This window comes from Bipolaris victoriae (assembly GCF_000527765.1).
Source record: "Bipolaris victoriae FI3 unplaced genomic scaffold scaffold_5, whole genome shotgun sequence".
NCBI classification, from domain to species: domain Eukaryota; kingdom Fungi; phylum Ascomycota; class Dothideomycetes; order Pleosporales; family Pleosporaceae; genus Bipolaris; species Bipolaris victoriae.
Window position 1 is genome coordinate 154,230 of NW_014575387.1, and position 24,546 is coordinate 178,775.

A 24,546-nucleotide genomic window follows, 5' to 3' on the forward strand; every position below is an offset into this window, starting at 1 on the left:
GTGTCGAGCAGTCATGAAGCTCGTTGAACAAAGTGTCCACGCAAAGTTCAATCCCGTCTCTTCTTAAGAACCCTCGGTCGCGTGGGCGCAAAGGGGGCAAGGTAATCAATTCTCCATGCAAGATAGCGTGTCCACTTCCCCAAGGGCTCTCCAACCAGACTAAAATTAAACACCAGCCACAGTGGTGAGCCACATGCGCATTACGTCAGCGAGCAGAGGTGTGGCACAGCAGTTCCTTCCGAGGGTGGGTCTGAGTGTCCTCGGAAGGAAGCTTTGCCCAAAGTACGCAGCCATGACGCGATCATCGCGATACAAACACAACGCCTCCCCGTTGCGTGCAATTGGGTATATGAATTGACGGGATAGAAGAGTCGCCCAGATCTCGGGACCGGTTGCACTATTTGCTTCTTTCTCCACAGTCTAAAAGCTGCCCTGTTTCTTGAATAAACCCCAAGCCCAAGTCTCAATTGCATTCCGACCTCACTTGCTCACCTTTGACATTCTCAAAAAATATCACGCGCCTACATCACACCTTCACACCACCACACCCACACCCGTGCCAGTGCAACTAGACAGATCCCAAAGCGCACAAGCAACCATGTCTCCTCTTTCCGTGCCCAAAATCTTCATGGCTGGCGGTGCTGTCGGCTTCGGCTACTACCTCTACATGCGCCAATACTGGTTCCCCAACCCCTACAAGACCCAGGGCGTGCAGAACATCGAGGACCGCTTCTCTTCCGGCGGCGCCTCGCCCACACATACTCCCGCTGTTGCGAGCCAGCGCGGTACGGGTACTTTGGAGCCCCAGATTGACCATCTGGAAGTCAACGCATAATTTACTGACATCCATGTGCAGGTAGCTCCACGGCCAACGACGGAAGACATGGTGGTCCCAGCAAAGGCCCTGACTCGGAGTACTTCAAGGCAAACATTAGCAGTCAGCAGAGCGAGGTGAGCTATCTTATGAGACATGGTCCGTGTGTGGGGATAAAAGCTAACACGCCGTGTTATAGCCCGTCTGGCCAGACAAGTTCTACGAGCAGCAGTACAACAACCCCAAGGGCAAATAAGCGCTTTTTGATTGGACTGTCGAGAGAATACATATGAGCTTGGAACTGTGTTGCTGGAGTGCGACAGATACTGTGTGCATGGCATCATTGGCGTTTGAAAAAGAGATGAAAAATACATAATCACGCGTTACCTACATCTAAGGACCTCAATTACTGCGGGATGTATGGCAAATTCGAACAATCAAAAAAAGAAATTCCTAAGCTATTACCCAACTGTGTGTCTATCTCGTTGACATGCAAGTACTCTACGATGCAATTATGCGGGATCCGTGCTGTCATGGTAAATCGCGTCTACCGCTCGTCATGTTTCTGTAAATCGGTTCCCATGCATACAGCCTACGTCACTTCTACATCTTGGCATCGCCGACCCGTCTCGCAGCCGTGTTCCTGCTAGCGTCTACAGCAAGTCCCACGTGATGGCTTAGAGCTACCAACTCGCCTTCGGCATCATACACAAACGCCTCGATGTCCATCCTGCCATTGAGAACCTTCTTCATCTGCACCCTGACCTGCAGCCACTTGACGCCCTCGGGCGGCAGCGACTTCTTGAAATCGAGATTCAACAGCAAAGTCGGGTACCAGAACGGGCCTGTGTCCTTCTCTTTGAACCTCTCTATAAGCTGGGGAAACATGTCTGCCACGAATCCAATCGATGAGTCGTTGAAGTTGCTGCCGTCTGCAAAGCAGAGCCATTCGTCTGCCGTGTTTGTGGAAGCATGGCCTTGTCGCGGAAAGTGGAATAGGACTTTGCTAGTCGCCTTTCGGAAACTGGCGTATGGCATTTCGGCATACCGTTCCCACAACGGATCTTCACCTCTTTCTAGCTTTGATATATCTACAGAAGCTACTGGGGGCGAGAGCTGGTACTCTGTGTCGTACGAGACGCCAGATTCCGTGTCCATGTTGGAATTAGTCACGTAGGCAACGATTTCTTGTCGCCCGTCCTGCTGCATGCTCACGTGCACGACGGAGGTCTGGCGACCAAGCTTGACATCCTCAACAGTGAAGATCGCTGGCCCGACTTGGGTTCGTCGCAGAAACTCCACATGCAGGGCAATTGTGTGGGGTTGGTTTTGTGCCGATAGGGTGGTGCTGAAATGTGTCTTGACTACCTCAAGGAGACTGACATGGTATGGTTAGTGGACGCGTACGCGCATTTTTAAGATTCTCTCACCATCCAGTAACATATCCACCGTTCGGAACTGCGCATATCAGTAAAAATGGCCCATTGTGATAGTATGTCGGATCTGTACGTACCGGTTCCGATGCACCAATCATCATGTAGTGTACAGGAGTAGGTGTTGGTGGAGAGCTTCTGCACCGCGGTAGCTTCGCGCCAACCCGGCATGATAGCGACCTGTCAAATGTTGGACTGAGTATGTATTTCTCGGCGCCCTTTACATGGGTAATGTTGATATTATCAGATAACATTCACGGTGGACGTCACACCGCAATAAAAGACCTCGGGAAGCGCCCAGCTACTATCTCCGCGCTAACACCGAAAGCGGAAAGAGCCTCGGCCCTGGCACTCACTCGGTGTGGGGTGAACCCCGGCTCTAACATCGTCTCACGCCCTTGACAAGCCGCCTCCGACCGTAGGGCGCTCCGCCCGAGGTCCCATGTAGAACGCGTCTGCCTTTCTCGTTTTGGATTCCTTCCACTTTACATCCTGTTTCTTCCGTAACTTCGTCTACGGTAAGCCGAGTAGTACATCATCAACTTAATTGCCAAGATGCCTTCCGAGAGCCAGTACCCCAGCTTGCCCATCCCAGATGTGGATCTTGTGAGTATCTTCCCGCCCCAGGAACAAGCTCGCACCCTGACTCCATGTGCTGACGTTCGGGTGACATTCCTAGTGGGCATTTCTGTTTGAGAGAAAGGAAAAGCCGTTTGCAGATGACAAAGGTAGTCTTACGATTAATCACGACCTTGCTTTATCTAGACACCGAGCTGACGTGGCTGAATAGTAATCTACTATGACCCCTACACCACACGCTCGTATACATACGCACAAGTCAAGGATGCTGCTATTACTTTCGGTAAAGGCTTGAAAGCACTCTGGGACTGGCGCAAGGGTGATGTGCTTGCATTGTACACACCTAACTGTATCGACACTCCAGCAATCACGTGGGGATGTCATTGGGCAGGTGGTGTCCTGTCGCCTGCTAACCCAAACTACACGGTTGATGAGCTTGCTTTCCAGCTCAAAGACTCTGGCGCAAAGGGTTTGGTAACACAGTTGCCCTTTATCAAAAATGCGCAAGAGGCGGCAAGGAAAGTCGGAATGCCTCTGGACAGGGTGATTATCATGGGAGATCAGAGAGACCCTTCATTCAAAGTCAAGCACTTTACAGGTATCATCAACACGGCTGGAAGTGCCAGGTTTAGGAGGACAAAGGCGACCAACCCAGCTGAGGATCTGGCGTTTTTGGTGTACAGCTCTGGCACTACTGGCCATCCAAAGGGCGTCATGCTTACCCATCGAAATATTGTGGCCAACACAATGATGATTAGAGCTGGAGAGGCTGGTAATCTGAAGCCCACTGGAGGACCCACCGGTGAAGGAGACAAGCTACTTGCCTTTTTGCCTTTTTTCCACATCTACGGTAGGCTGGGTATAATGCATTGAACCCAGGAAGTACCCACTAACAATCTACAGGCCTGACATGTCTGATCCACCAGAGCTTGTTCTCCGGCCTTCAGCTTATTGTGATGCCAAAGTTTGACCTTGAGGATTTTTGCAGGTTCATCCAAGAACTCAAAATCACATTTGCTTATGTCGTCCCACCCATTGTCCTTCTTTTGAGCAAGCACCCCTTGGTGTCCAAATACAATCTCAGCACCATCCGTATGATGAACTCTGGGGCTGCCCCACTTACACGAGAGCTTGTCGATGCAGTCTACAACAGGCTAAAGATTCCTGTAAAGCAGGGATATGGCCTTTCGGAAACCAGTCCCACCACTCATACCCAGCCATGGGAAGACTGGAACAAGACGATTGGCTCAGTTGGTAAACTGTTGCCTTATCAGACAGCCAAGTACATGTCTCCGGATGAGAAAGAGATGGCCGTTGGCGAGGTTGGAGAGCTTTGGATTAAGGGACCCAACGTTTTCAAGGGGTACCTGAACAACCCAGAGGGAACTGCACACGCAAAGACAGCCGACGGGTATTTCAAGACTGGTGACGTTGGATACCAAGACAAGGACGGCAATTTTTACATCACAGACCGTGTCAAGGAGCTTATCAAGTACAAGGGTTTCCAGGTGCCACCGGCAGAACTTGAGGGTATTCTAGTCTCTCACCCGAAGGTTAAGTATGTTGTACCGATATACTCCACTTTGAATGCTTGCTAACATTTTTTTTTCTAGCGACGTGGCAGTGATAGGCGTGTACAGCAAAGACGACGCAACAGAGCTGCCAAGAGCTTACATTGTACCCAAAGATGGTCTTGGCAAGACTGACGCAGACGCAAAGGAGATTATAGATTGGTTGAGCACAAAGGTGGCGCACCACAAGAGACTCAGGGGCGGTGTGAGGTGGGTAGATGAGATTCCCAAGTCGATCAGTGGTAAGATCTTGAGGAGGGTGCTCAAGCTCAAGGCGCAGGAAGAGGAAGAGGCCAAGGAGAAGGCAAAGTTGTAGTTTGTACACTTATTTTGAACTGGAATGCCTACATGCAATTGTCATTTCTGAGAAACAGTGAATTTCAATTATTATCTAGAACAAGTGAGGCAAAGGTTCGTGTCAGACACAAAAGGTCTGTTTGACGAAAATCTCAAGGCTGTGTGTCATGTCGAAAATATGCTTTGATATCCTGGTCAATTGGACGAAAGCGTGCTGGTACTTTCGCGATAAAAGGCGCCCCCTTTCTCCGCATCGGTGCACGTGTTCATCGCGAAAATCGGCACAGCCTTTTGCAGTCGCATTAAACTTTCAGAACCAACAATCAAGATAAGCGTGCCAAAAAAGTAAAAGCTCCACACTGAGATAACATCAATTTCGCGTGTGGTGTTGCTGGTGTTCCTGCCGTCGGTAGCTCCAGCCAGGGCACGTGCCTGCTTACAGCTAGCGCCATCTTGGCACCACCGCACAGCCGAGCCAAAATTACCCTCGCAAAACTACGACCTTGAACCCATCGACAATCGACAACATCACGACCGTCACGATGCCGAAAGAAGTCAAGCAAAAGTCAGGCCTCATCGTTGGCATTAACGCCGGCCACAGTACGTCTTCCGCCTACCCGCCTTCGACACTCCCGAATCGCTACAACTGAGATGGAAAAATTGTTGGATGGACGCTAACAATGGCCAACAGAGGTCACCCCCAGGACTCCTGCTCCCAGGATCTCCAGGAGGAAGGGTTTCCTGTCCAAGCGCACTGCTTTCGTCCGTGAGATCACCAAGGAGGTTGCTGGGTACGTTACACTCCATAGTTTAGTCGAGCGCGAGATTGCGCAACTGCTTGTGCAAGGTTTTGCTAACATTATCGTGTCTTACAGTCTTGCCCCCTACGAGAAGCGCATCATTGAATTGCTCCGAAACTCCAAGGACAAGCGTGCTCGTCGTCTAGCTAAGAAGAGGGTACGTCTTCCCTCCGCCCTTGGCGCCTCCACATACGATTCGATTTTCCCACCGACTCGATTCAATGCACAAGTTTCAGAACACACACTGACATAGCAACAGCTCGGTACCTTCGGCCGCTCAAAGAGAAAGGTCGACGAGATGACCAAGGTCATCGCCGAGTCGAGGCGCGCGGGTCACTAAACGGTTTCATGATGTGCGGTGGATGTAGCAAACACGGCGAAACGAGCGACCTTCTTTCCGATTCTGTCCCTGGGTGTTCGGTCTCTTTTTTCCCAAACGGGCGGCTCGACACAACGATTTCGGAACGTCACAAAGCATACCTTATATACACAAAAAGGATGGCACGATTATCGGAGTATGGCAAATGGTCAGTGACGGTTCCTAAACGTACCTAGCATGTGTCACTCAAAATCATGAAATGTGACGATTGGTTCACGCCAAAACACCATGTCCGAGTGCCATGTGCCGTATGGTGTGTGATGAGGTGTGATGTCGTACAGTAGTGGTGATGGTGATGTTGTCGGTGGTGAAGTATTACTACTAGCATGGATGTCAAATTCCTACTCTATTGCCCTTATCAATGGCAGAGTAAGGGCCGAGAAATGCTTAAATTGAAGCGCGCTGCACTTGGAGACAAGGCTGCTCAGACTTCACACTACTCTTGTGTGAGTGAGGTCTCGAGCAGATGCGTGGACATACATGTATACATGCACTGTCATGTCATTAGGTATGCCTGATGTGCAAGACGGTCTCAGCACCAAGTCTGGATTGTATTCAAGGGCTACGAATGTCGAATTCAGACCAGAAGACATGTCCTTTTGGTTTTGCTTCTAGAAGAGAAGCATGTCACATTATTCATTTTGACGTCTACTCTATTAAGAAAACATGTAAACGCTCACAAAAGACGAATCGGGTTTGGGGGTCCGTGTCTATCAATTGAGAAGGTTTGCTGCTATCAATCGTCGTGACCAATCTTCTCCAGCTTGCCCATTTCACGCTTCTCGCCCGTCTCACCGACGAAGCGTATGCGGTCAATGCGCGTCTTCTCGCTGTCGCCGTCGGCATCGGCGACGAAGAGGACGACCGAGTAGACGTTTTGGAACTTGACGAAGCGGAGCTCAAGCTTGGCTGTTTGCGTTTGCTCGTCCCAGTCCGAGGGCTTAAGCTCAATGACTTGGGTTGCGGGGATGTCTTCTGCTTCCTCGAAGCCCAGGTTGTGCTGACGGTTGATCCAGATGTGGATTGTCTTTGGTCGCACGGGGGCTTCGTCGTCATCATCGTCACTGCCTGAGGTGCAGGAGGTGATGTGGATGGTGTGTAGCTTTACGTTTGCGGTAAAGGGCACGTACAGCATGAGCTGGTTGTCCACATCGCTCTCGACCCAGTCCTTGTTTCCTTCTGTGCTGGCGGCGGCGCCTTTGCCGTTGTTCAGCGAGGAGGGTGGTGATGTCTCGAATAGCGTCCGGACGGTTCCAAAATCGCTGTCTGCGTTGAGCAGGTCGAGGCCGCGCACATCGACAGACTCGGTGACGTCGGTGTATCCGCGTGGTAAGCTGGCGCCTACCCATGCTCCGCTTCCGCTTCCGCTGCCGCTTCCACTGGCGAAGCCGCTGCCGCCCTTGCCGTCGTTCTCGGCTTCTGCGGCGAGTGTCTTGATTGCCTCGGAGAGTTGTTGGGGATTCGAGCCCGAGTACTTGCGTATTTGCTGGTTGTTTTTGTAGATGATGAATGTGGGGGTACTAATGGACGACTTGGTTAGATGTACCGTGTCTTGTGGGTTTGTGTAATGTGTATAGGTGCATACTTTGTGACATTGTAGCTCTGGGCAATCTGTGCTTGCTGCACTGTGCTGACTTTGGTGAAGGTGACTTTTCCTGGTCTTGAGAGCTGACCGGCTAGCTGATCATATACGGGCGCGATGGTTTGGCTTGATAGATTTTGTTCATTGTAGACTGCAGGGGGCAAATGTTAGCAAAAACAGGGCAAGGTGGTGTCTTTGGACGTATGCCGCAGCGGCGGCGACAGCGGCATCTTACAATTGACTACTACGACGCGCGAAGATGATAGCAACGAGCTCAGCTGAGCGGGCGACTTGATTTCAACAGTTCCAGACATTTTTGTGGGTTCTACGAGGGGGATTGATGGAATCTGTTGTTGTTGTTGTTCGTCGGGGAAAGGCGCGACGTGCAACGGTCTTGAGTTTTAGTGGGGGCGGGGTGTCGCTCTTCCGTCACCGACGATCACCGAACGTAGATGGGTATGGGCAGTCAGTAGTCAGGCACCGATATACCACGCGGCACGACAACGAAGCTTCCAGAACACCACATTCCCTGCTTACAGCTGCGGATTGAGAGCCGAATCCCGTCTTGTTGATTACTCAAGACACTTGGCTCTTTGATTTGGTGCCGCCGAGTCCCCTTCCACGTCGATCTATACTGTGCCGTCGCCCTTTACATCACTTCCAGCAGCACACGCTCTCAAATCAACACCGTCGCCATCTTCCAGAGGCAAACGCTACCTTTTACCACGTCTCTACGGAAAAGCATCAACAGTCTATACATAACCACATACGCACACGGGATTGGTAAGCGCCCCTCCTGGCGTTCACCGTCCCAGCATTGCGTGCATTCAGACCCTAATCGCCTCTGCATGGCAGGCCCAAACAACCTCTTCCTAAGTTTCGCAGAAGCAAAGCTCCTCCACCTCGCCACCCTCTTTCTCCTCGTCGAACGAAGCGACTCTGCTCGAAGAGCGCATCGCTGGGATTGCTGGTACTTACGTGCCATCTTTCTTGCAAACGCACCCACTGCTTTCCTTCTCGCACACAATCTCTATAGATTGCTTCGCCCATAATGTCGCACGTCGTGGTATTCAACTCGTACGCGAGGTCATTCAAAATTCCCACTACGCCTACAAAGTACCTGACCGAGGTGCGGGATGAGGCGTGTCAGAAGTTTGGTGTCAACAAGGACCAGTTTACATTAAAGTGAGGAAGACCGTGCTGCACATAAATACTATCACTAATATGTCTCTAGATATAACAACAAGCCTATATCCCTCTCCCAGCAGATACGTCTTGCGAACCTGCCCCAGGGCGCCCGATTAGAGCTCGTCCAAGCATCACGATCACCTACTGTCATATCTGTAGCGCTGCAGCTGCCAGCGACCGAGAAGAACGTGCGTCTTACCAACAAGTTCGCGAGCAACACTTCGTTATGGGAGATTCTGCGCCATTTCGAGAGTAGCCCAGGGGCAAACTACAACTTTACTCAGCGCGGTATACCTGAAATGAGTGGTGCATCCGGTGCCGGAAGGTTACACTACGAGCAGCCCGTCATAACCGTCATGCCTAGTCATAAAGAGCAGTCAAGCTTCGTCGAGCTACAACAGACACTTAGCCAGTTGGGTTTCGACAGTGGATCAGCTTTGCTGAAATTGTCGTACAGAAATAGCGGCACTCCTCTGGAAGAAGCTATGGCGCAGATATCACAATATTTTAAGCCTAGTGAGCCTTCCGCTGGAGCAGAGGGGGCGCATGCTTCAACAACCAGCCAATTAGCCTCGATACCGGACCCGGCCCAAGCCGCTCCTGAGGCAGCAGAAACTATCGCTGGTGAGACTGTACGCAAAGATGAGCCTGATCCAGAGCCGATGGAAGTTGAACCAAAAACTGCAACTCAGCCTGCACAAGAACAGGAAGTTTCAACAGACAAATACGCAGCAGAGAATATCGAGAACACCTCTCCAGCTGCAGCCCTAGCGGCAGCAACTTCAACAGCTTCAGCTGCGCCAGCACAGCCCTCTCAGTCTTCATCACAACCTGCCCAGGATACATCACAGCCGGCCGAAAAGACTCGCAACGTCCAAATCTTCTCTGCGCCAACTTCGTCGACTCCACAAGCAGCACGAAATACTTTCAACGAGAGTGACTACCTCCCGACCATCGAACACGCAAAGGCGCATCAAAATGCGCTCCTAAATAAGACTAAGAATACTCGCCTACTTTCTGACAAAGAACTCGAAGAACAAGAGAAAGAACGGCAAGCCAAGATCGCTGCAGCAGCCGAGAAGGGTGGTTCGTTACGGATACGCATGCCCGATGGTGCGCTTATTCAGATGTCTTTTAACAAGAACGATACTGCAGCTGGTCTCTACGACTTTGTTCGCGACTTCTTAGAGAAGAAGAATGAGCCTTTCCAGCTCAAGAACACAGGCCCAACAGGTCGTTTAGTTCTGATCCCACGAGACGACAAGCGACTAGTACAGGATCTGCGTTTCTTCAACAACGAACTCGTCACGTTCCAATGGGCCGAGAACGCGAGTGCAGAGGCAAGGGCGAGCCGGCATGTACTTGCATCGGAGTGGCAGGCAAAAGCTCAAACCTTGAAGGTTGAGGAGCCCGCGCGCGAAGACCCGGTCCAGTCGCAATCAAGTCAACCGCAAGGAGGGTCTGTGACTGAGGGCAAGAGGAAAGCGAACATGAGCAACGAGGAAAAGGAAAGCAAGCTCAAGAATCTGCTTGGAAAGGGATTGTTCAAGAAGAAATAGAGGGGTTCGTTTGTGCGGCATTATGTATGGTGTTTGATGTCTGGATTAGCGAAAGAGTTATGAATAAGACATAATTTTCTGGCCTGTTGAATCCTGGTGACTGGTGTATGGAGTTGAAGGTGTCTCTGCAAATACTTCGCAGGTTTGGGGGTCTTCAACGACGGTGACGTTACTCTTCATTTATGAGCCCTGGCACTCTCTGTGCAACTCATACCGTTTGTGTCAAAAACTACCATGTAATAGCTCTATGCTGAATGAGAAGCAGGTTCACATTCACGTTCACCCTAATTTCCGAAACTGTATGCCTGCACGGCCTGCTCATCATGAGAGCGTTTGCTTTCACTCGACCGCATTCATAACACGTATCGTAAACTGTCACCCTCTTCAAAACCACTGTCTCGACAACGATAGTCAGCTTTTACAGAAAACCTACTCTACACTGTAAAAATGGTGAATAGACCCATCCAGACACTGTCTCTAGCCCCGTCTTCGAGCACAATGGACGACATCATTTTCTCTCAGCCAGCAAGCCAACCAGCCCAGAGTCAAGCTCCTCAGTCGCCACACAAACCAGCATCGTCAAAAGATGTCGCAGTGCCGACTACCCCATCCAAATCTCTAGCCTCCCGACCAAAGAACAGTGCGATTCCCAGATCACCACGCCCTCATCTTCCTTCCACACCCCCTGCACCCCCAGAAGACCACACCTTCCTACCCGCCACGCGCCACGCTCTCGAACAAGCCCTCGGCAAAGCCTCACTAGACCGTCACGAAGTCCTCCTCCAACAAGACAAAGAGCACACTCAAGACTACATCGCGCAGCTCCAAGACGCCGTCAAACAGAAAAACGGTATCACGCCGTCGACGCACGAGGCGCTTCTTTGCCGGGAAGTCACTATGTGGAAAGCCAAAGCGCAGGAGATGGATGAGAGCGCCAAGACGGAGATGCAGTTGTTGAGGGAGTGTAATGGGAGGATGGAGGAGGAGATGATTGCGCTTCGGGCGGTGGCGGAGGGGCTGAGGAGGGAGGGTGAGGGGTTGAAGGAGGAGGTGGAGAGGTTGAGCAAGGAGAATGAGGCGTTTAAGAGGGAGAATGATGGGTTGAAGGCAGATATGCAGAAGGGTCCAAGAGAAGAGGATGAGGAGCGGATGCTACTTATTACGGACCTTGAGGGTGATAAAGAGGAGATGCAGCGCTTGCTTGATGAGGTGATGGATCAGAATGAGGGGTTGAAGGGTGAGGTTAAGAATTTGAAGGACGAGGCGAAGAAGTTGAAGGAAGAGGTGAAGATGCTGAGGGGTGTTGCGAAAGAGCAAGGTGGTGGGGGTGGGGAGGGTAAGAATAGTAAGGATGATAAAGTGGAGAAAAGGAAGATCAAGAACATAAAGAGGAGGGAAAGGGACAGGAAGCGCAGAGACCAGGTACTGTTTAAGGAGAATATGCAGTTGGCGGCTAAGCTTGCGGAGGTGGAGAAGCAGAAGAGTGGTACGAGTGAGGAGGGTCTGGAGGCTGAGGATGAGGTTTGGGAGGGATTTCAGGACAGTGATGAGGGTGGTGAGATGGTACAGGAGAAGGATGATGCTAGGTCTGCTGAGAGAAGTAAGAGTAAGAAGAGTAAGAAGAAGAACAAGGGGAAGAAGGGGAAGAAAGTTATCAAGGAGGAACGGTGAAGGAGATTTGAGGATCGGGTTATCTGAGGTTGGCATATGGGACTCTTGATTGCTTCTGAGGATAAGAGACGGAATACAGGGTTTGCAGGGAGTTGATTGTATAAAGATCTGGGAGTTGAAGGTTATACTTGAGGTATTGGGTGCTAGGTTTGTAATGTATGTCAATGTTCTGAATCATAACTTAGCCCTGCTACTGTTCTTCATTCGCTCATGATATCGATCCCTCATCTCTCGTCTCAGCATCTTACCCGATGGCGTCCTGGGTATCTAAACACAACATTAGCAACAAAACTTCTTTCTTGAGCCAAAGACATACCGAATCAACCACCTCAATCCCACCAGTCAACCACTTATGCCGACTCAACCGTTCTTGAACCCATTCATGCAGCTTCTTCCCTACCTCCTCCTCTCCTTGCTTCACCCCTTCTGCCGTAAGAACAATCCACGCACGAACAAACAGCGACCCATCGCCCCTCCCATTATCAACCCCCGCAACACAGGCATCCCTTACAAGCCCCTCGGGATGATCCAGCAGCGTATCCTCAACCTCCGTCGCCGCAACCTGCAACCCCTTCACCTTGATCATCTCCTTAATCCGATCAAGATAATGAATCCGATCGCACTCATCCCGCATCACCAGATCCCCCGTCCGCAGCCACCCCGGCTCCGCAAACAGCTCAGCCGTCGCCTTTGCATCTTTAAAATACCCCGGTGTTACAACCGCGCCTCGCACCCAGAGCTCGCCTTTGTCGCCCCTGGCTACATCTTTCAAAGTGCCTGGGTCGACAACTCGTGCAGACATGCCAGATAGCAAATACCCAATCGTACCCGGTAACGCAGGTTTCAGCCCAAAAATACCGGCGATACCCGGATTAGCGATGCTGGCCGCTTCGCTGAGTCCGTAACCGCTGGGAATCGGTGTCGCAGCACCTTGCGGCAGTTTCTTAGCGAGCTGGTACGCCACATCTGGAGGCAGATACGCGGCTCCGCTCCCAGCACTGATTACAGAACTCAAATCGTATTGTTCCGTCAAGGGACTCTGGGCGAGTTGGCGGACGATCGGGGGGACAAGATGCAAATGCGTTATTTTGTACTTTTGGATGCTGCGGAGAGCGAGGGGCAAGTCCCATTTTGGAAGCATGACAGTTGTGTTTTTGAGGAGGTTGATGCGCAGGATCCAGACGATCATGCCGTAGGAGTGGTACATGGGGATTACGCCGAGGGTTGTGACGGGGGTTAGGGGTGGGTTGCCAGTGAAGCGGGCGGTTTGGACGGAGGTTATCAGGGACTGGAGGCCCGAGCACAGGCCGTTGGTGTGGGTTATCATCATTGCCTTTGGGAGACCGGATGTGCCGGAGGATTGGAATAGGTAGGCCATGCGGTTTCCGCCGTGAAGTTTGCGTGGGTGCTCGGGAAGATGGGAGCCTTGTTTTACGAGGGATTCGATTGTACGGTGTCCGGATACGGTATCAAGATTCCGGTTGTCGCTCAGTACAATTATCTTTGCGGGGTTTAGTTTGAGTTTCAGAGGGAGATTGTCACCCTCTCCGGATCCTAGTTTGATTGCTTCTTTCAAGACTGGCAGTAAGGTCTCGTGGCACATGATACTCGTTATTTGCATCTTTCTGAGTACCCACCATAGTTCGTACGGTGTACTTGCCGGACTGATACCACCAAACACTAATTGGGACCGGAAACATGCATGTGTTACCATTGGGTAATGGATATGGTTTCGTGAGAATAATGCTAGAATCTCGCCCTCTTCGGTGTCGTCGACAGGGCTTTTATCCAAGCCGAGTGGATTTGGTCCGTCATGGCGCAAAACACGTGCGAGTGCGCAGACTCGAGCATAGAAGCTGTGAAGGGTGACCACTTCCTCCGTGACTGCATTGATGATGAGAGGGTAGTCTTCAGGTAGTGGATTGTCTGGTGGGAAGCAAAGCTCGTGGATGTTCAGGTCATCCGGTATAGGCGGAAAGGGACCGTATGGAGACGTGAATATCGGTTCGTTTGTAGGCTGGTATTTAAATTCACGAGGATCTGGGGACTCGGGACCTAAGAACCTGGACCAACGCGGCTTCAAGATATTGTGTGTCATGTTAAAACGAGGACAGACCAGGTAGTTTGCTAATCAGAAGGCTTCTAGGATTCATTTGAGGCCTTAAGAAATACAGCCTAGGTACAGCCAGGCAAAACATTTCCATATTGGATTCCCGAGGTGAAGCACACCCCGCGTTCCCGCCCACGGATGATCTTCGTGGCGTGCGGGGGAGCCTAGGCACCTTGCGTTCTAGTATATAAGGAGAGCTGGAATCGGTGCGACTTGTTGAGAAACGTCGGTGCTGTCCGAAGGGACGGGCCGAACACCATCCCAACGTCAATCCAACGTTTGGCGTACAACGTGCGCGTACGGATACAATCCCAAAGCAATTGGAAAATCTTTTGATTGGCCCTCAAATCTGGTTTGCCGCCGGCCTTCATGCGGCTCCAAATATGTTCGCATCCGTGTTGCCTACACTGGCTGCAGGTGGCCTAAGACTTGCATACGTACACCTTGCATTGGTTCTCGTTGGTTTCAGCTGACACCTCCTTATACTTGGCCCCGTCGAACTTTCGCGCGGTCATCAGCCAATCCGCAGACATGCCTGAAATATTCTGATCAAATCCCATGTGTACGCAAGAAACCAACACGTGCTCTAGCTGTTGAGGTGTACTTTTAGGCGCGCGTCTGGCGGTGAACGTCCCGAGTTGTTCCCACATGCGACCTAGTAACTAGGATCGCCGCGCTTAAGTCTCAGCCTCAGCCTTCTCCAGTTTTTGGCCCCAAAAACGCCGTAAATACGCCTTGCGCCTTTATAACTCTCGTGCCACCCTTCCCTGTACACTCAGCCGTTATTTTTGGAGATTTACATCTCTCCCTTGAAATTTCTCTTAGCGGGTCCCAGTAGCGGCCATGTCTTCCGACTATGCAAAGAGCGACACAGCACCGGTGAAGAAAGGCACGGTACCTGCACTGTGGTCTGCAAAATCCATCCCTCATAGTCCGGAGTATGGAGATCAATACGCATTGATTGGAGACGCATACGAGCCGAACCTAACAGTAGCGGCTGAATGGGAAATTCATGACCCGTAGGTTGTTTGAAAAGCACGCTGTAACACCGAGTTGAATGCTAAATCCTCGTAGGAGAAGCGAAAGGTTGCCGTACTTGGCTCATATTAAATCACTGTCAGCATCGTGGAAGACACTCCGCCACTTGGCCGATTGGATGCAGGTCGGTACAACGCCACTACGATGGAAAGACATCAAGGAGACGCCTGGAGAGCGCGAACGGCGTGCAAACAAGACAAACATCACGTTTGTTGAGTACAGGCCCGCCTCCAAACCCAAAGCAATCCCCATCAAGACACCTTCGGCACTTCGTGAGACTCTTCAATCGTTATCACATGAGCCTTTGAAGGAAGCTCCTCTTCGGTTATTCGTCGTAGAAGACCTTTCTCAACAAGTCATAGAGCTTCTGGGACAGCGCTTCGATATTGATCCACTGTTTTTCCGTGAACAGATTGCCGATTATGTATGGTACAATACTCGAGACCCATGGGCAGCACCGCCTGCTCTCGTTTCTAGCATGAAGCACCGCCAATGGTTTAGAATGCGAAACATGCGGTTACGATACCACAGGACAGTGGAAGAGTTTGACGAGTCAAAAGCAGAGGCTAACACTTGGAATGTGCTACGCCGTCCCGACAACGACGAGAACCACTGGCATTACATGGACGAAGAAGGCGCCGTAGTGTCTATCATGCGTACACGCACTTGCATGTGGATTGGCAAAGACAAGGAGTGTGGATATGGAACAGTTGGTATCGTGTTACTGGATCCAACAATCAGTCGAGGACAGCCACTTTGTAAGTGTTTCTTTCCACCATAGCTCAGCAAGTCTGGTATACCCAACTTTTACAAGTCCAAACTGACTTCAACAGGGTATGACCGTAGTAACTGGCTACCGACCCCAAAGATGGAAACAAAAATCTATCCGTCGATAAAATCATCCGTCTCGTGGTTTGAAGACGTTGTGCAAATGACAACCGCCTTCCCGTGGTTTGAACGATCAGAAGGCCACGAAATCAACGCCCAAGTCCTCGCCAAACCAACCATCTACACCATCTGTGCGGAATGGCTCGTAGTATGCGACTACGTGAAAGCGCGCCTGAGCCAGATAGAATGGGAGCTAGAAAAGCCGCACCTTTTCCGATCAAAAGGCGACGCCATTGACGACTCACTGAACCGTCTGCATACATGGCGCCGCCAGATACCAGTTTTCCGGGAAATGGTAGCAGAGACACTGGAGCACGCGCTGCCAGCCGCAGCACGCCTGACATCACCATCGCCCCAGCCCGCAACCGCACCATCTTCACCTATTTCTTACACACCCCGGTCTGTCATACCGGACAATGTTATCATTAATTTCGACAACATTGACGGCTTCGAAGACATCGTGCCAGATTTCCGACGCGTCCTCGCTGCCGTCAACGAACTCCAGGAACGAGTCGATCGTCTTACAAGCATCGTCACATCCGAAATTTCCATCGAAGACTCGCGGCGCGGACTCAAGGAGGGTCACGACATGGCGCGCATCACGTGGCTGGCTACTGTATTCATCCCGCTGACATTCGTCGCGGGCTTGTACAGCATGAATGAGAGTGTTTCGGCGCTGAAGTCGACATACGGATGGTACTTTCTCACTGCGATCCCGTTCACGTTGTTTGTTATGGCGATTGGGTGGGCAGTTGGCGGTGGGAGCTTGAGACCGTGGAAGAAAACTACTAGTACGACGCAGAGGGGGGTGGCTGTTATAAAGGATAAGAAGGTGAATTGATGTGAGTGAGAGTGCACGCTGTGTAAGGAGATACAGTGCACGTGATTGTGGCTGGTGGGCGATAGGGGGCTAGGCAGCGACGGCTGTCGATTGGTGTCGCTCACCTCACATGCCGATAACGGCATAGCTGTTGTGGCTGATGATGGCGGTGCGAGCGACGCCAATCGACAGTCGTCGCTCTACCCTCATTGCACAGCGACACTTGTCGATTGGTTGGCCCCTGCCACTCACCAGCCATGCCCATCAGATTGCTGCCGGCCAGATCAACAGGAAAGCAGCGAGGACGGACGACACTAGTAGACAGCTATCGCTGGCTAGCGACATCAAACATCATGATTACAGCTCGTAATCCGTACTGAAGAAGGGCGGGGCTTTGCCTGCCGCCACAGAAATTCCCGGCATCTTGCTATAGATCTGTTGAACGAGAGTATATGTTGTTAGAGTTAATCAGATTGCATTTCTTCTCGCACCAAACACCACTTGTTTCATCCTAGTTTGCAATCAGAGCGTAAATCTGAAGCTCGGGTGCCGATGTCCAAGTCTGCCGGCATCACTTTGCAGTATTCTGTCATCCCTCTCACCATTCTTCCTCTTCTTGTTCTCCCAGCTGAGATACAGACACTGCATGGCCGCTAGAATGATTGTAATCACCAGAGCCCCGAGACTAATCGAATGTCCTAGAATGTATCTCGGAGCGTCACGCTGTAAGTATATGAACGTTCCAATGAATGCCGAGCAGTTCGCAATGGAGATGATGAGCCCAATGCCAACAGCTCGCACATAGTGTGGAGCGAGGTTGTTTGACGCCCAGCCCTCATCATCAATCAGCTACAGTACGGCAGATGAAACGACAAGGAAGCTTACCATAAGCATAGGTGAGCCCTGGAAGACACCAATAGCAACCAAAAAGGTCCCGGCATACCGCACTGCGTTGGTCTTTGCCACGATCAACATTACATACCCACATATACCCAAAACACAACCTCCGATGATGAAGTATCCCCTATTCTTGAGTCGGTCGGAGGCATACGCTGTCCCGATGACTGTAAGAAAAGCGGCCATGTTGGGAGGTACGGTAAAGAGTTGTGCTGTTGTACTTTGATATCCCATTCCCGATATAATGCTCGGGAGGAACAACGAGAAACTCTGGGAGTACATTAGTATCGCAGAATCGCCGATAAGTGAAGATAGTGGCACTTCTTCGCGATACTTACGTATAAAGGGACCAGTAGAAAGAACCATATGAATGCAGAGAGATATGTCTGGGGAGCCAAAAGCGCCATCTTGACCCAGTACCAACTAAACTTCTCATCATCCACATCCACATCGGTAGATCCACCTGCATCAATACGCATACGGCGCAGTGCCCACTCTTTCTCTTCATCCGTGAGAAAATGCGCTGCAGCAGGTGTATCCGGCATAAAGAAGAAGCACACAATCCCAAAGACAACTGTCGCCGCGCCCTCAACTAGCCATCTTGTCAGCACTTTGAAATCCAAACCCACCTATCACCTCGAGACTCGAAGGAGAAAAAAAAGAAGGATGAAATCTTACTAAAAAATATCCACGGCCACCGCTCATATCCCCCAACCCGTATCCTCGCCAATCCGCTCGCCAACAAACCCCCAAACGCCCCAGACAGCGGCGCAGCACAATAAAACAACCCACTCCTCAGCAACATCTCCCCGCGCCTATAAAACATGGCAAGATAAATAATTACACCCCCAAGTATCCCGCCCTCGAATAGTCCCAACAGCAATCTACACGCCACAAGCCCCGCAAAGCTCGTCACGAATCCCATCATCGTGCATACCAAGCCCCAGCATGTGATGAGGGTGGGCAAGTAGATACCGGCGCGCAGCCGCTTGACGAGCAGGTTTGAAGGCACGTCTACGAGGATATAGGGGATGTAGAAGACGAGGAGGGCGATGTTGAAGCGCGTGCCGGTTGTGATGGAGAGGGAGGTGGTGAGGCCGGCTATGCGGGCGTTGCCGATGTTGCTGCGGTCGATGAAGGAGAAGAGCCTTGGCGGTTTATGGGTTAGATGCGTGAAAGGAAAGAAGAAATGGTTTACTGTACCATATTCCGAATAGCCAGGGGAGAATGCGAAGGTCGAATTTGCGGTTGAGGCGCTTGTCGAGGGTGGGATTGGAATCTTCGGGTATGGCAGTGGACTTTTCAATGTGCATGGGCTCTGGGCTACTATGCGGTCTTTCCATTTTGACTGTACTTGTGGCTTAAGATTTATCTATCGTAACTCATGGACTTGGTAGCACAGACTTCAAGACGATTTGCAGTGATGATGCAAAACTTGGGACAAGGCAACGCGTTGCGACACAAAGATGTATTGAAATTTACAGCGTCTAGGAATTCCCAAAACCAAGTGTGTCGAAAAGGAGACAGGGTATTAATGTATATTCTAAATCCTTTTCATCAACACTGATAGGCTACTTCCCCTCTTATTTGTGTCTCCCCACAATTGCGGGGAAGAAGGATTCAAAGGATCGACAATATGATGCGGGGGAGGTAAAGTAGGTTAATTCCTCTGACTGAAAGACATGCCGAAGGAAAGACACCAGCAGTAGTAGTAGTGTGGTGCTCCGCACCGAATCCCACATGAAACAGGATCTATTTTTTGTAAATGGGGATGTACAAGGGAAGACGCCTCCGAAGGGGGATAGCGTGGTGTTGGAGAAAAGAGACAAGGTTGGTAAGCGAGTCGACACAATTTGAAGCAAGCTAGTTTTTTTGGCTGAAAGCCTATCGATACTTGTAATGACGCCTAGACGCTTGTTTCATTGCGTCATGAACGCCCAAAAGCCCCTGGCAGCCACAATGCTCGGCAGATCCACGATGCGATAGAAGAGTTCTGATAGAAGTGTAACAAGGGGTGCGCATACTAGGAAGCATACCAGTCCATTCACACCGTTGGCGGTCCCTGATGCAGCCATGTGCTGGTAGGTCTTGATACCAACGGTGTAGATGATGATGGATTGGACTAGGAAGAAGCCTGCGCCTTGTAAGTAACTGTCTGAAGTTGGCTGTGGAACATAGTGCACTTACTGAAGCTCCTCCTGCCGAGGGCGACAAAGAAGCTGCCGGATAGTATGCTACGGGGCATTTCAAAAGTTTCGATCAAGAGTGTGGATCCCAGGATAATGAGGTAGTTGTCGATGCGAGCCATGGGCAGGTCAAGATCCACGTTTTCGTTGAGCAAGCCACCTGTGTAGATGCCAGTGTGGCTGTAGATTTCGTCGTTGCGTAGGTCCGACCTCCATGAAATGAACAAGAAGTGCAGAAAGAAACCAACGAAGACCATAAGTGCGTAGATTGGCCAAAAGGGGATTGTGGACTTGCCGATGTTGAAGCCTCGCTGCGAACGCGAGGCGAAGTTCATGTTGAGCACGGCGTCGGCAATGAGAAGACCAGTGATGCTATACCACGCCCAGCTCTGCACCCAGAATCCAGTGACGATAAAGGCAAGCATTGCCTTGACACGCCAGGACATACGGGTGTTGGGTACAATGACCATGGTCATGTAGACAGTGTAACTTTGCTGGAAGAGTACAGAGACGATCCAGAGAGTGCCAGAGGGAAAGATGTTGTTGGCAGCTTGAGCACTGTATTGCTTGTTGATCCAGAAAATTTCGAACATGGAGTTGAAATACACAAGGAAGTTGCGCATGCGCATTGGAACGGCTGTCGAGATGTTCCCGGTAGACTCCATGAAGTCAGAGATGTAATCAGTGGATGTAGTACTGAAGGCTGCTGCTGCGATTGAGTACGCAACAAAGGTTGGAATCCATAGTCTGACGCCGCGACGAAAGACACTGGATGCGCCCACCTCCCGCGTCTTGTTAGCGAGATATGGCAGGCATATTGTTCGAGCGGAAAGGAAGATGATCCATCCATAAATCAAGGACGGATTGCAGAAGATGACCGAAAACGACTTGCGGAGTCCAATCTGGTAGGAAGGTCCATCGACATTTTTTGAGTCGGGGACGGCTGCTGGAAGGAAAGTCTGGAAGAAAACAAAGAGAAACGATTGAACCACAAACAGACCTCTGAGCCCAATGAGGTAGTTCTGGTTCATGGCGATTCCAGTCGCATACGGACTCGACGATGACGTAAACATTGCCAAAGGAGAGGATAGAAGTCCGGACTTCATAATGGGGGTGGAAAAGGGCGTTGATGCAGTATGCAAGTTGAGTAAAAGACCTAATATTAGGAAAAGCGACACTTCGAACAGGAGTCCAAAAAAATGGTCACCGCCCTCGTCTCAAGACGTCACAGCCACTTGCAATCAAGGGCGCCCGCACAGTCTCTGTAAAACACATCCTCCCGATAACACGAAACTTGCAGGCCCTTGGGTTACCCCGGGGGAGACCCGAGATCAACGCCTTGGCTCGCCGAGAAAAAAAAACAAAGACTAATGTAGCTCGGGAGATCCTCCTTTTCTGGCGTATTGCCTTGCTCCCCCAAGTGCACAACTGTCAGCCTGAACTGGTTAGATTTAGCTACAGGACGTGTTCCCGCGAAGAATGCGTGGCAGCAAGTTGTGCATGTCAAGGGCTTATTTGACTGTAGCGTCTTGGCCTTTTGGGTTGGTGAAAGGGAAACTGTGGATAAGCGTTACAGCGTTACATACATTTAGTGGATTGAACAGGAACGGCGTGAAAGACTCGTGTCCACCGCAATTTTTGGTCGGCAGCGATTCAGCTAAACCTGCTAGCTGAAGCATACTTACTTACCGGAACCTCGGTTGGGAGGGAATGCGACAAGGTTCTCTTTGCATGGCAGCCTGCGCGTCTTTTGTCTTATCGTTCCTTTGAAATGAGTCGTGACGTCGGTGTAAGACACGGCAGATATTTTCGACAGACGGAGAGCATCTTGAGAGTTGAGTGGCACAAAACCACGAGAAAAGTAAAGAGTCAATCGCCGGCATTGCCCTGGCATATGCCAGCGCCTCCTTCAGCGCCCACAGCGCCTCCGCAACCCCCACTCGACAAGGGTGGTATCGGGGTGGGCGGAGAAAGAAGGGCAAGGCGAAGTGTGCCAAGACGTGCTGCTGTTCCTGAAAGGACAATAAACAACCTGACTCACGAAGGTGAGGCTGAAAAGTAAGTTCCCAGGGGTACCTGGATACATTCCACATTTGTTTTGGCGCCCTGGAAAGGACGCCGTGTCCGAGCTCGACTTAAGCTTGCGGCCCGCCAATGTCAGCCGCCAGCCACAAACACGACTTGAGCGATGTTCATCCCACACGTTGCACTAATGCGCCCAGAGTGGGGGCCGAGCACATGCTCGGCTTGTGTCGATCGGCCGCGTGTCGGTCATGTAATCTCCCGAAGATTTCCTGAAGTCACTCTTACAGCCTTACACTGGCCGCTTGCAGGGAAAGCGGTCAGGCACAGTGGGGCGGCGATATGTGCCCGTTGCCAATCTTTGACTGAACGGGAGGATCGTCGTATCTGAATGAGTCGAGTCCACCTTTCGCCGACCAGCGAAGATTTGCGAAATGGGAATTCTCTGCAACTCCCATAGCGCCACGTCCGTTGCTGTCGCCATGCATGCTCTAGAGTAGTGACGAGATAACACAACATGCCGAGTCATATTGGCTGACATCTCAAACACCCGACAATATCTCCACTCGATGCATCGCAATGTTGAGAGACCCAATCGACTGGTTCAGGAGACGCTGTCCGTCATTGCACCTCATCAACACAATCCACGAATAACAAATAGCGAACGGGAAGGGCTTGTGTAAGGTGGAAAAAAGTATTTTTGATATTATGGAAATATGTTTGTGGGCTAATATCGCCCATGTCCTCTACTCAAGCCGCGTAACTATTTATACCTAAGAAAAGAAAAGAGAGGGCTGGTCCCTCCAGCCCATTGAGGGTATGCACATAATCATTAAGGTGGAAGGTCCAGACTGCCAAGCCTACTTCCTGGCTGTTGGGTTCCAAGAGCTGTACTTGACAAGCTGGCGCGCATGGCCATACAGACCAATAGTCGCACTGAGAACAAGGTAAAATGGGTACAAGACGGAGAAGATAATGATCATCTTCCTTGTCACAAACTCGGACTTGACCTGGTTGGTGATCCAGAGCGTGGCGACCAAGCAGATAACACTGTAATCGGAGGTTAGCGAGGTCCAGGATCTAAATGATGCATCGGTGACACGAACCTAATAATGAAAAGCCACTGTGAGATGGGGTACTGGAAATAGACCAGCTTCCACAGCTCCTCCCCGTTGGTCGGGAACTTGACGATAACGAACGATGCCACAAGACAGGTGTACTGTGTAACCAGATAGTAAGATGACTCGCGGATGAGCAGCAGCGATAGCATGCCAAATCGGGCTGTGAAGCTCCGCTTGGCATGTTCTTCATGTAAGGGATCCTTGACGCCGTTCCAAACCATCTTCATGTGACGCATGCTGGCCTGAGCCCATCCCTGAGCCCATCGGAGCCGCTGCTTCCAAAAGGCGGCAAAGGTAGTAGGAGCCAGCTCATATGAAGTAACATTGAGATCATGAACGGTCTTAGCGCCCTTGGAGAATGCGCGTAACGCCGAATCAATATCCTCGGTTAACATGCTCTCGTCCATTTTGAGATCACGGAGGAGTGATGTGCGCCAATAACCATTCGATCCGCAGAAAAGTCCGAAGCCCCACATTGTCGAACGACCAGGGTGCGATACCGCGTAGATCTTGTCAAATTCTACGGATATCATGTTGGTCATGAATGAGTCTTCGGAGTTGAACACGATACACCGGCCTTGGACGATATCCACGTCCTTCTCTGCCATGAATCGTTCAGCCGCCCACCGGGGTGCGTTGGGGTGGGGGTAGTGGTCGCAATCGTAGATCGCAATTAGGTCTGATCCAGTATCTAACGTGAAGAAGTAGTTGAGATTGTCGGCCTTGGACGTCGAGCCGGGAACCTTGATGACTCTAGCGTGAGGGAAGCGAAGTGGCAGCTCGGCGAGTTCCGTCTCCAGCGGCTCGATTGGCTTTGGTGTGTTGTAAAGTACATTAATTCGGATTCGATCGCTAGGGTAGGCAATCTCCTTGAGCGCGTAATAAGCGCGGTCCATGATGATGTCTTGCTCGTTGGGCAGATAGGCAACGATGAGAAGATCCAAGATGGGTAGTTGGCTGTCTGGCGTAGGAAAGTGCCATTTCCTGTCTTGGGCTTGAGTGACCACTTCCCTTGCCTCGCGACAGGGCGTGATACTGAAGAAAGCCTCGAGCACAGTGGTACCGGCGATGTAGAAATTGGTACACATGTAGATAAACCAGAAGATAGCAATGAGGCTATCACTGCAATACATGTACATGCAGACCGAGAAAACATAATAGGAGACGACGAGGCCGAAGGGCGTCCATTCCGAGATCCACGAAGATGACTGTCCAATAACTTGGGATGGAGAAAAATTACTCTTTGGGGCCGTCTTTTCGGTGATGCAGTTTGTAGGAGAGGAGACGTCTCCCACCTCAATTACGCAATCCTTGTTGTCAGACATCTTGTAACGAATGAATGATGTGACAGTAACGATCGGAGAAGGAGTCGAATCAAAGAAAGTGTGACTACTGTAGCAAACCTCAAACGAGTGAAGGGACGGACACAGATGATATATCAGGCTCCAAAGGCCAAGTTTGATGACTGCGGGAAGAAAAGGGTGTGGCGAACAGCCAACGTCCTGCCAAAAAAGGGACCACTGTGCGTATGGGTTCACCTGAACTGTGCAATGGCGCTCAGGAGAGCTGGTCTCCGCATCAACTTACCGCT

The 24,546-nt window shown here is 51.0% G+C and overlaps 13 protein-coding genes across 13 annotated transcripts; 6 read left to right on the plus strand and 7 right to left on the minus strand.

Moving 5' to 3' along the window:
• Nucleotides 1–598: 598 nt before the first annotated feature.
• COCVIDRAFT_86643 (hypothetical protein) lies at nucleotides 599–1,070 on the plus strand (the record flags this gene model as incomplete). Its single annotated transcript, XM_014706042.1, has 3 exons — nucleotides 599–791; nucleotides 857–951; nucleotides 1,014–1,070. The coding sequence occupies 3 exons, from the start codon at nucleotides 599–601 to the stop codon at nucleotides 1,068–1,070; spliced, it is 345 nt and encodes a 114-aa protein (XP_014561528.1).
• Nucleotides 1,071–1,417: 347 nt separating this feature from the next.
• COCVIDRAFT_33498 (hypothetical protein) lies at nucleotides 1,418–2,418 on the minus strand (the record flags this gene model as incomplete). Its single annotated transcript, XM_014706043.1, has 3 exons — nucleotides 1,418–2,192; nucleotides 2,245–2,272; nucleotides 2,328–2,418. 3 exons carry the CDS (start codon nucleotides 2,416–2,418, stop codon nucleotides 1,418–1,420), a joined length of 894 nt encoding a protein of 297 aa, XP_014561529.1.
• Nucleotides 2,419–2,802: 384 nt separating this feature from the next.
• Nucleotides 2,803–4,713, plus strand: COCVIDRAFT_11899 (hypothetical protein; the record flags this gene model as incomplete). Its single annotated transcript, XM_014705949.1, has 5 exons — nucleotides 2,803–2,853; nucleotides 2,927–2,975; nucleotides 3,038–3,676; nucleotides 3,730–4,384; nucleotides 4,440–4,713. 5 exons carry the CDS (start codon nucleotides 2,803–2,805, stop codon nucleotides 4,711–4,713), a joined length of 1,668 nt encoding a protein of 555 aa, XP_014561435.1.
• Nucleotides 4,714–5,236: 523 nt separating this feature from the next.
• COCVIDRAFT_86382 (hypothetical protein) lies at nucleotides 5,237–5,834 on the plus strand (the record flags this gene model as incomplete). The annotated part of the gene is made up of 4 exons (XM_014706044.1): nucleotides 5,237–5,294; nucleotides 5,386–5,485; nucleotides 5,570–5,651; nucleotides 5,754–5,834. 4 exons carry the CDS (start codon nucleotides 5,237–5,239, stop codon nucleotides 5,832–5,834), a joined length of 321 nt encoding a protein of 106 aa, XP_014561530.1.
• A 775-nt stretch (nucleotides 5,835–6,609) lies between these two features.
• COCVIDRAFT_22468 (hypothetical protein) lies at nucleotides 6,610–7,769 on the minus strand (the record flags this gene model as incomplete). Its single annotated transcript, XM_014705980.1, has 3 exons — nucleotides 6,610–7,393; nucleotides 7,459–7,606; nucleotides 7,691–7,769. 3 exons carry the CDS (start codon nucleotides 7,767–7,769, stop codon nucleotides 6,610–6,612), a joined length of 1,011 nt encoding a protein of 336 aa, XP_014561466.1.
• Nucleotides 7,770–8,506: 737 nt separating this feature from the next.
• On the plus strand, nucleotides 8,507–10,202 carry COCVIDRAFT_11902 (hypothetical protein; the record flags this gene model as incomplete). Its single annotated transcript, XM_014705950.1, has 2 exons — nucleotides 8,507–8,640; nucleotides 8,690–10,202. 2 exons carry the CDS (start codon nucleotides 8,507–8,509, stop codon nucleotides 10,200–10,202), a joined length of 1,647 nt encoding a protein of 548 aa, XP_014561436.1.
• A 498-nt stretch (nucleotides 10,203–10,700) lies between these two features.
• COCVIDRAFT_22470 (hypothetical protein) lies at nucleotides 10,701–11,873 on the plus strand (the record flags this gene model as incomplete). The annotated part of the gene is made up of 1 exon (XM_014705981.1): nucleotides 10,701–11,873. The coding sequence occupies one exon, from the start codon at nucleotides 10,701–10,703 to the stop codon at nucleotides 11,871–11,873; it is 1,173 nt and encodes a 390-aa protein (XP_014561467.1).
• A 174-nt stretch (nucleotides 11,874–12,047) lies between these two features.
• COCVIDRAFT_11904 (hypothetical protein) lies at nucleotides 12,048–13,971 on the minus strand (the record flags this gene model as incomplete). Its single annotated transcript, XM_014705951.1, has 2 exons — nucleotides 12,048–12,140; nucleotides 12,190–13,971. 2 exons carry the CDS (start codon nucleotides 13,969–13,971, stop codon nucleotides 12,048–12,050), a joined length of 1,875 nt encoding a protein of 624 aa, XP_014561437.1.
• An 855-nt stretch (nucleotides 13,972–14,826) lies between these two features.
• COCVIDRAFT_22472 (hypothetical protein) lies at nucleotides 14,827–16,750 on the plus strand (the record flags this gene model as incomplete). Its single annotated transcript, XM_014705982.1, has 3 exons — nucleotides 14,827–15,002; nucleotides 15,058–15,779; nucleotides 15,855–16,750. The coding sequence occupies 3 exons, from the start codon at nucleotides 14,827–14,829 to the stop codon at nucleotides 16,748–16,750; spliced, it is 1,794 nt and encodes a 597-aa protein (XP_014561468.1).
• A 501-nt stretch (nucleotides 16,751–17,251) lies between these two features.
• COCVIDRAFT_86270 (hypothetical protein) lies at nucleotides 17,252–18,969 on the minus strand (the record flags this gene model as incomplete). Its single annotated transcript, XM_014706045.1, has 5 exons — nucleotides 17,252–17,563; nucleotides 17,615–17,896; nucleotides 17,965–18,218; nucleotides 18,305–18,774; nucleotides 18,830–18,969. The coding sequence occupies 5 exons, from the start codon at nucleotides 18,967–18,969 to the stop codon at nucleotides 17,252–17,254; spliced, it is 1,458 nt and encodes a 485-aa protein (XP_014561531.1).
• Nucleotides 18,970–19,545: 576 nt separating this feature from the next.
• Nucleotides 19,546–20,918, minus strand: COCVIDRAFT_86646 (hypothetical protein; the record flags this gene model as incomplete). The annotated part of the gene is made up of 2 exons (XM_014706046.1): nucleotides 19,546–19,760; nucleotides 19,814–20,918. 2 exons carry the CDS (start codon nucleotides 20,916–20,918, stop codon nucleotides 19,546–19,548), a joined length of 1,320 nt encoding a protein of 439 aa, XP_014561532.1.
• A 579-nt stretch (nucleotides 20,919–21,497) lies between these two features.
• Nucleotides 21,498–21,905, minus strand: COCVIDRAFT_86307 (hypothetical protein; the record flags this gene model as incomplete). The annotated part of the gene is made up of 1 exon (XM_014706047.1): nucleotides 21,498–21,905. One exon carries the CDS (start codon nucleotides 21,903–21,905, stop codon nucleotides 21,498–21,500), a length of 408 nt encoding a protein of 135 aa, XP_014561533.1.
• A 789-nt stretch (nucleotides 21,906–22,694) lies between these two features.
• COCVIDRAFT_33508 (glycosyltransferase family 2 protein) lies at nucleotides 22,695–24,280 on the minus strand (the record flags this gene model as incomplete). The annotated part of the gene is made up of 2 exons (XM_014706048.1): nucleotides 22,695–22,884; nucleotides 22,941–24,280. The coding sequence occupies 2 exons, from the start codon at nucleotides 24,278–24,280 to the stop codon at nucleotides 22,695–22,697; spliced, it is 1,530 nt and encodes a 509-aa protein (XP_014561534.1).
• Between the last annotated feature and the right edge of the window lie 266 nt (nucleotides 24,281–24,546).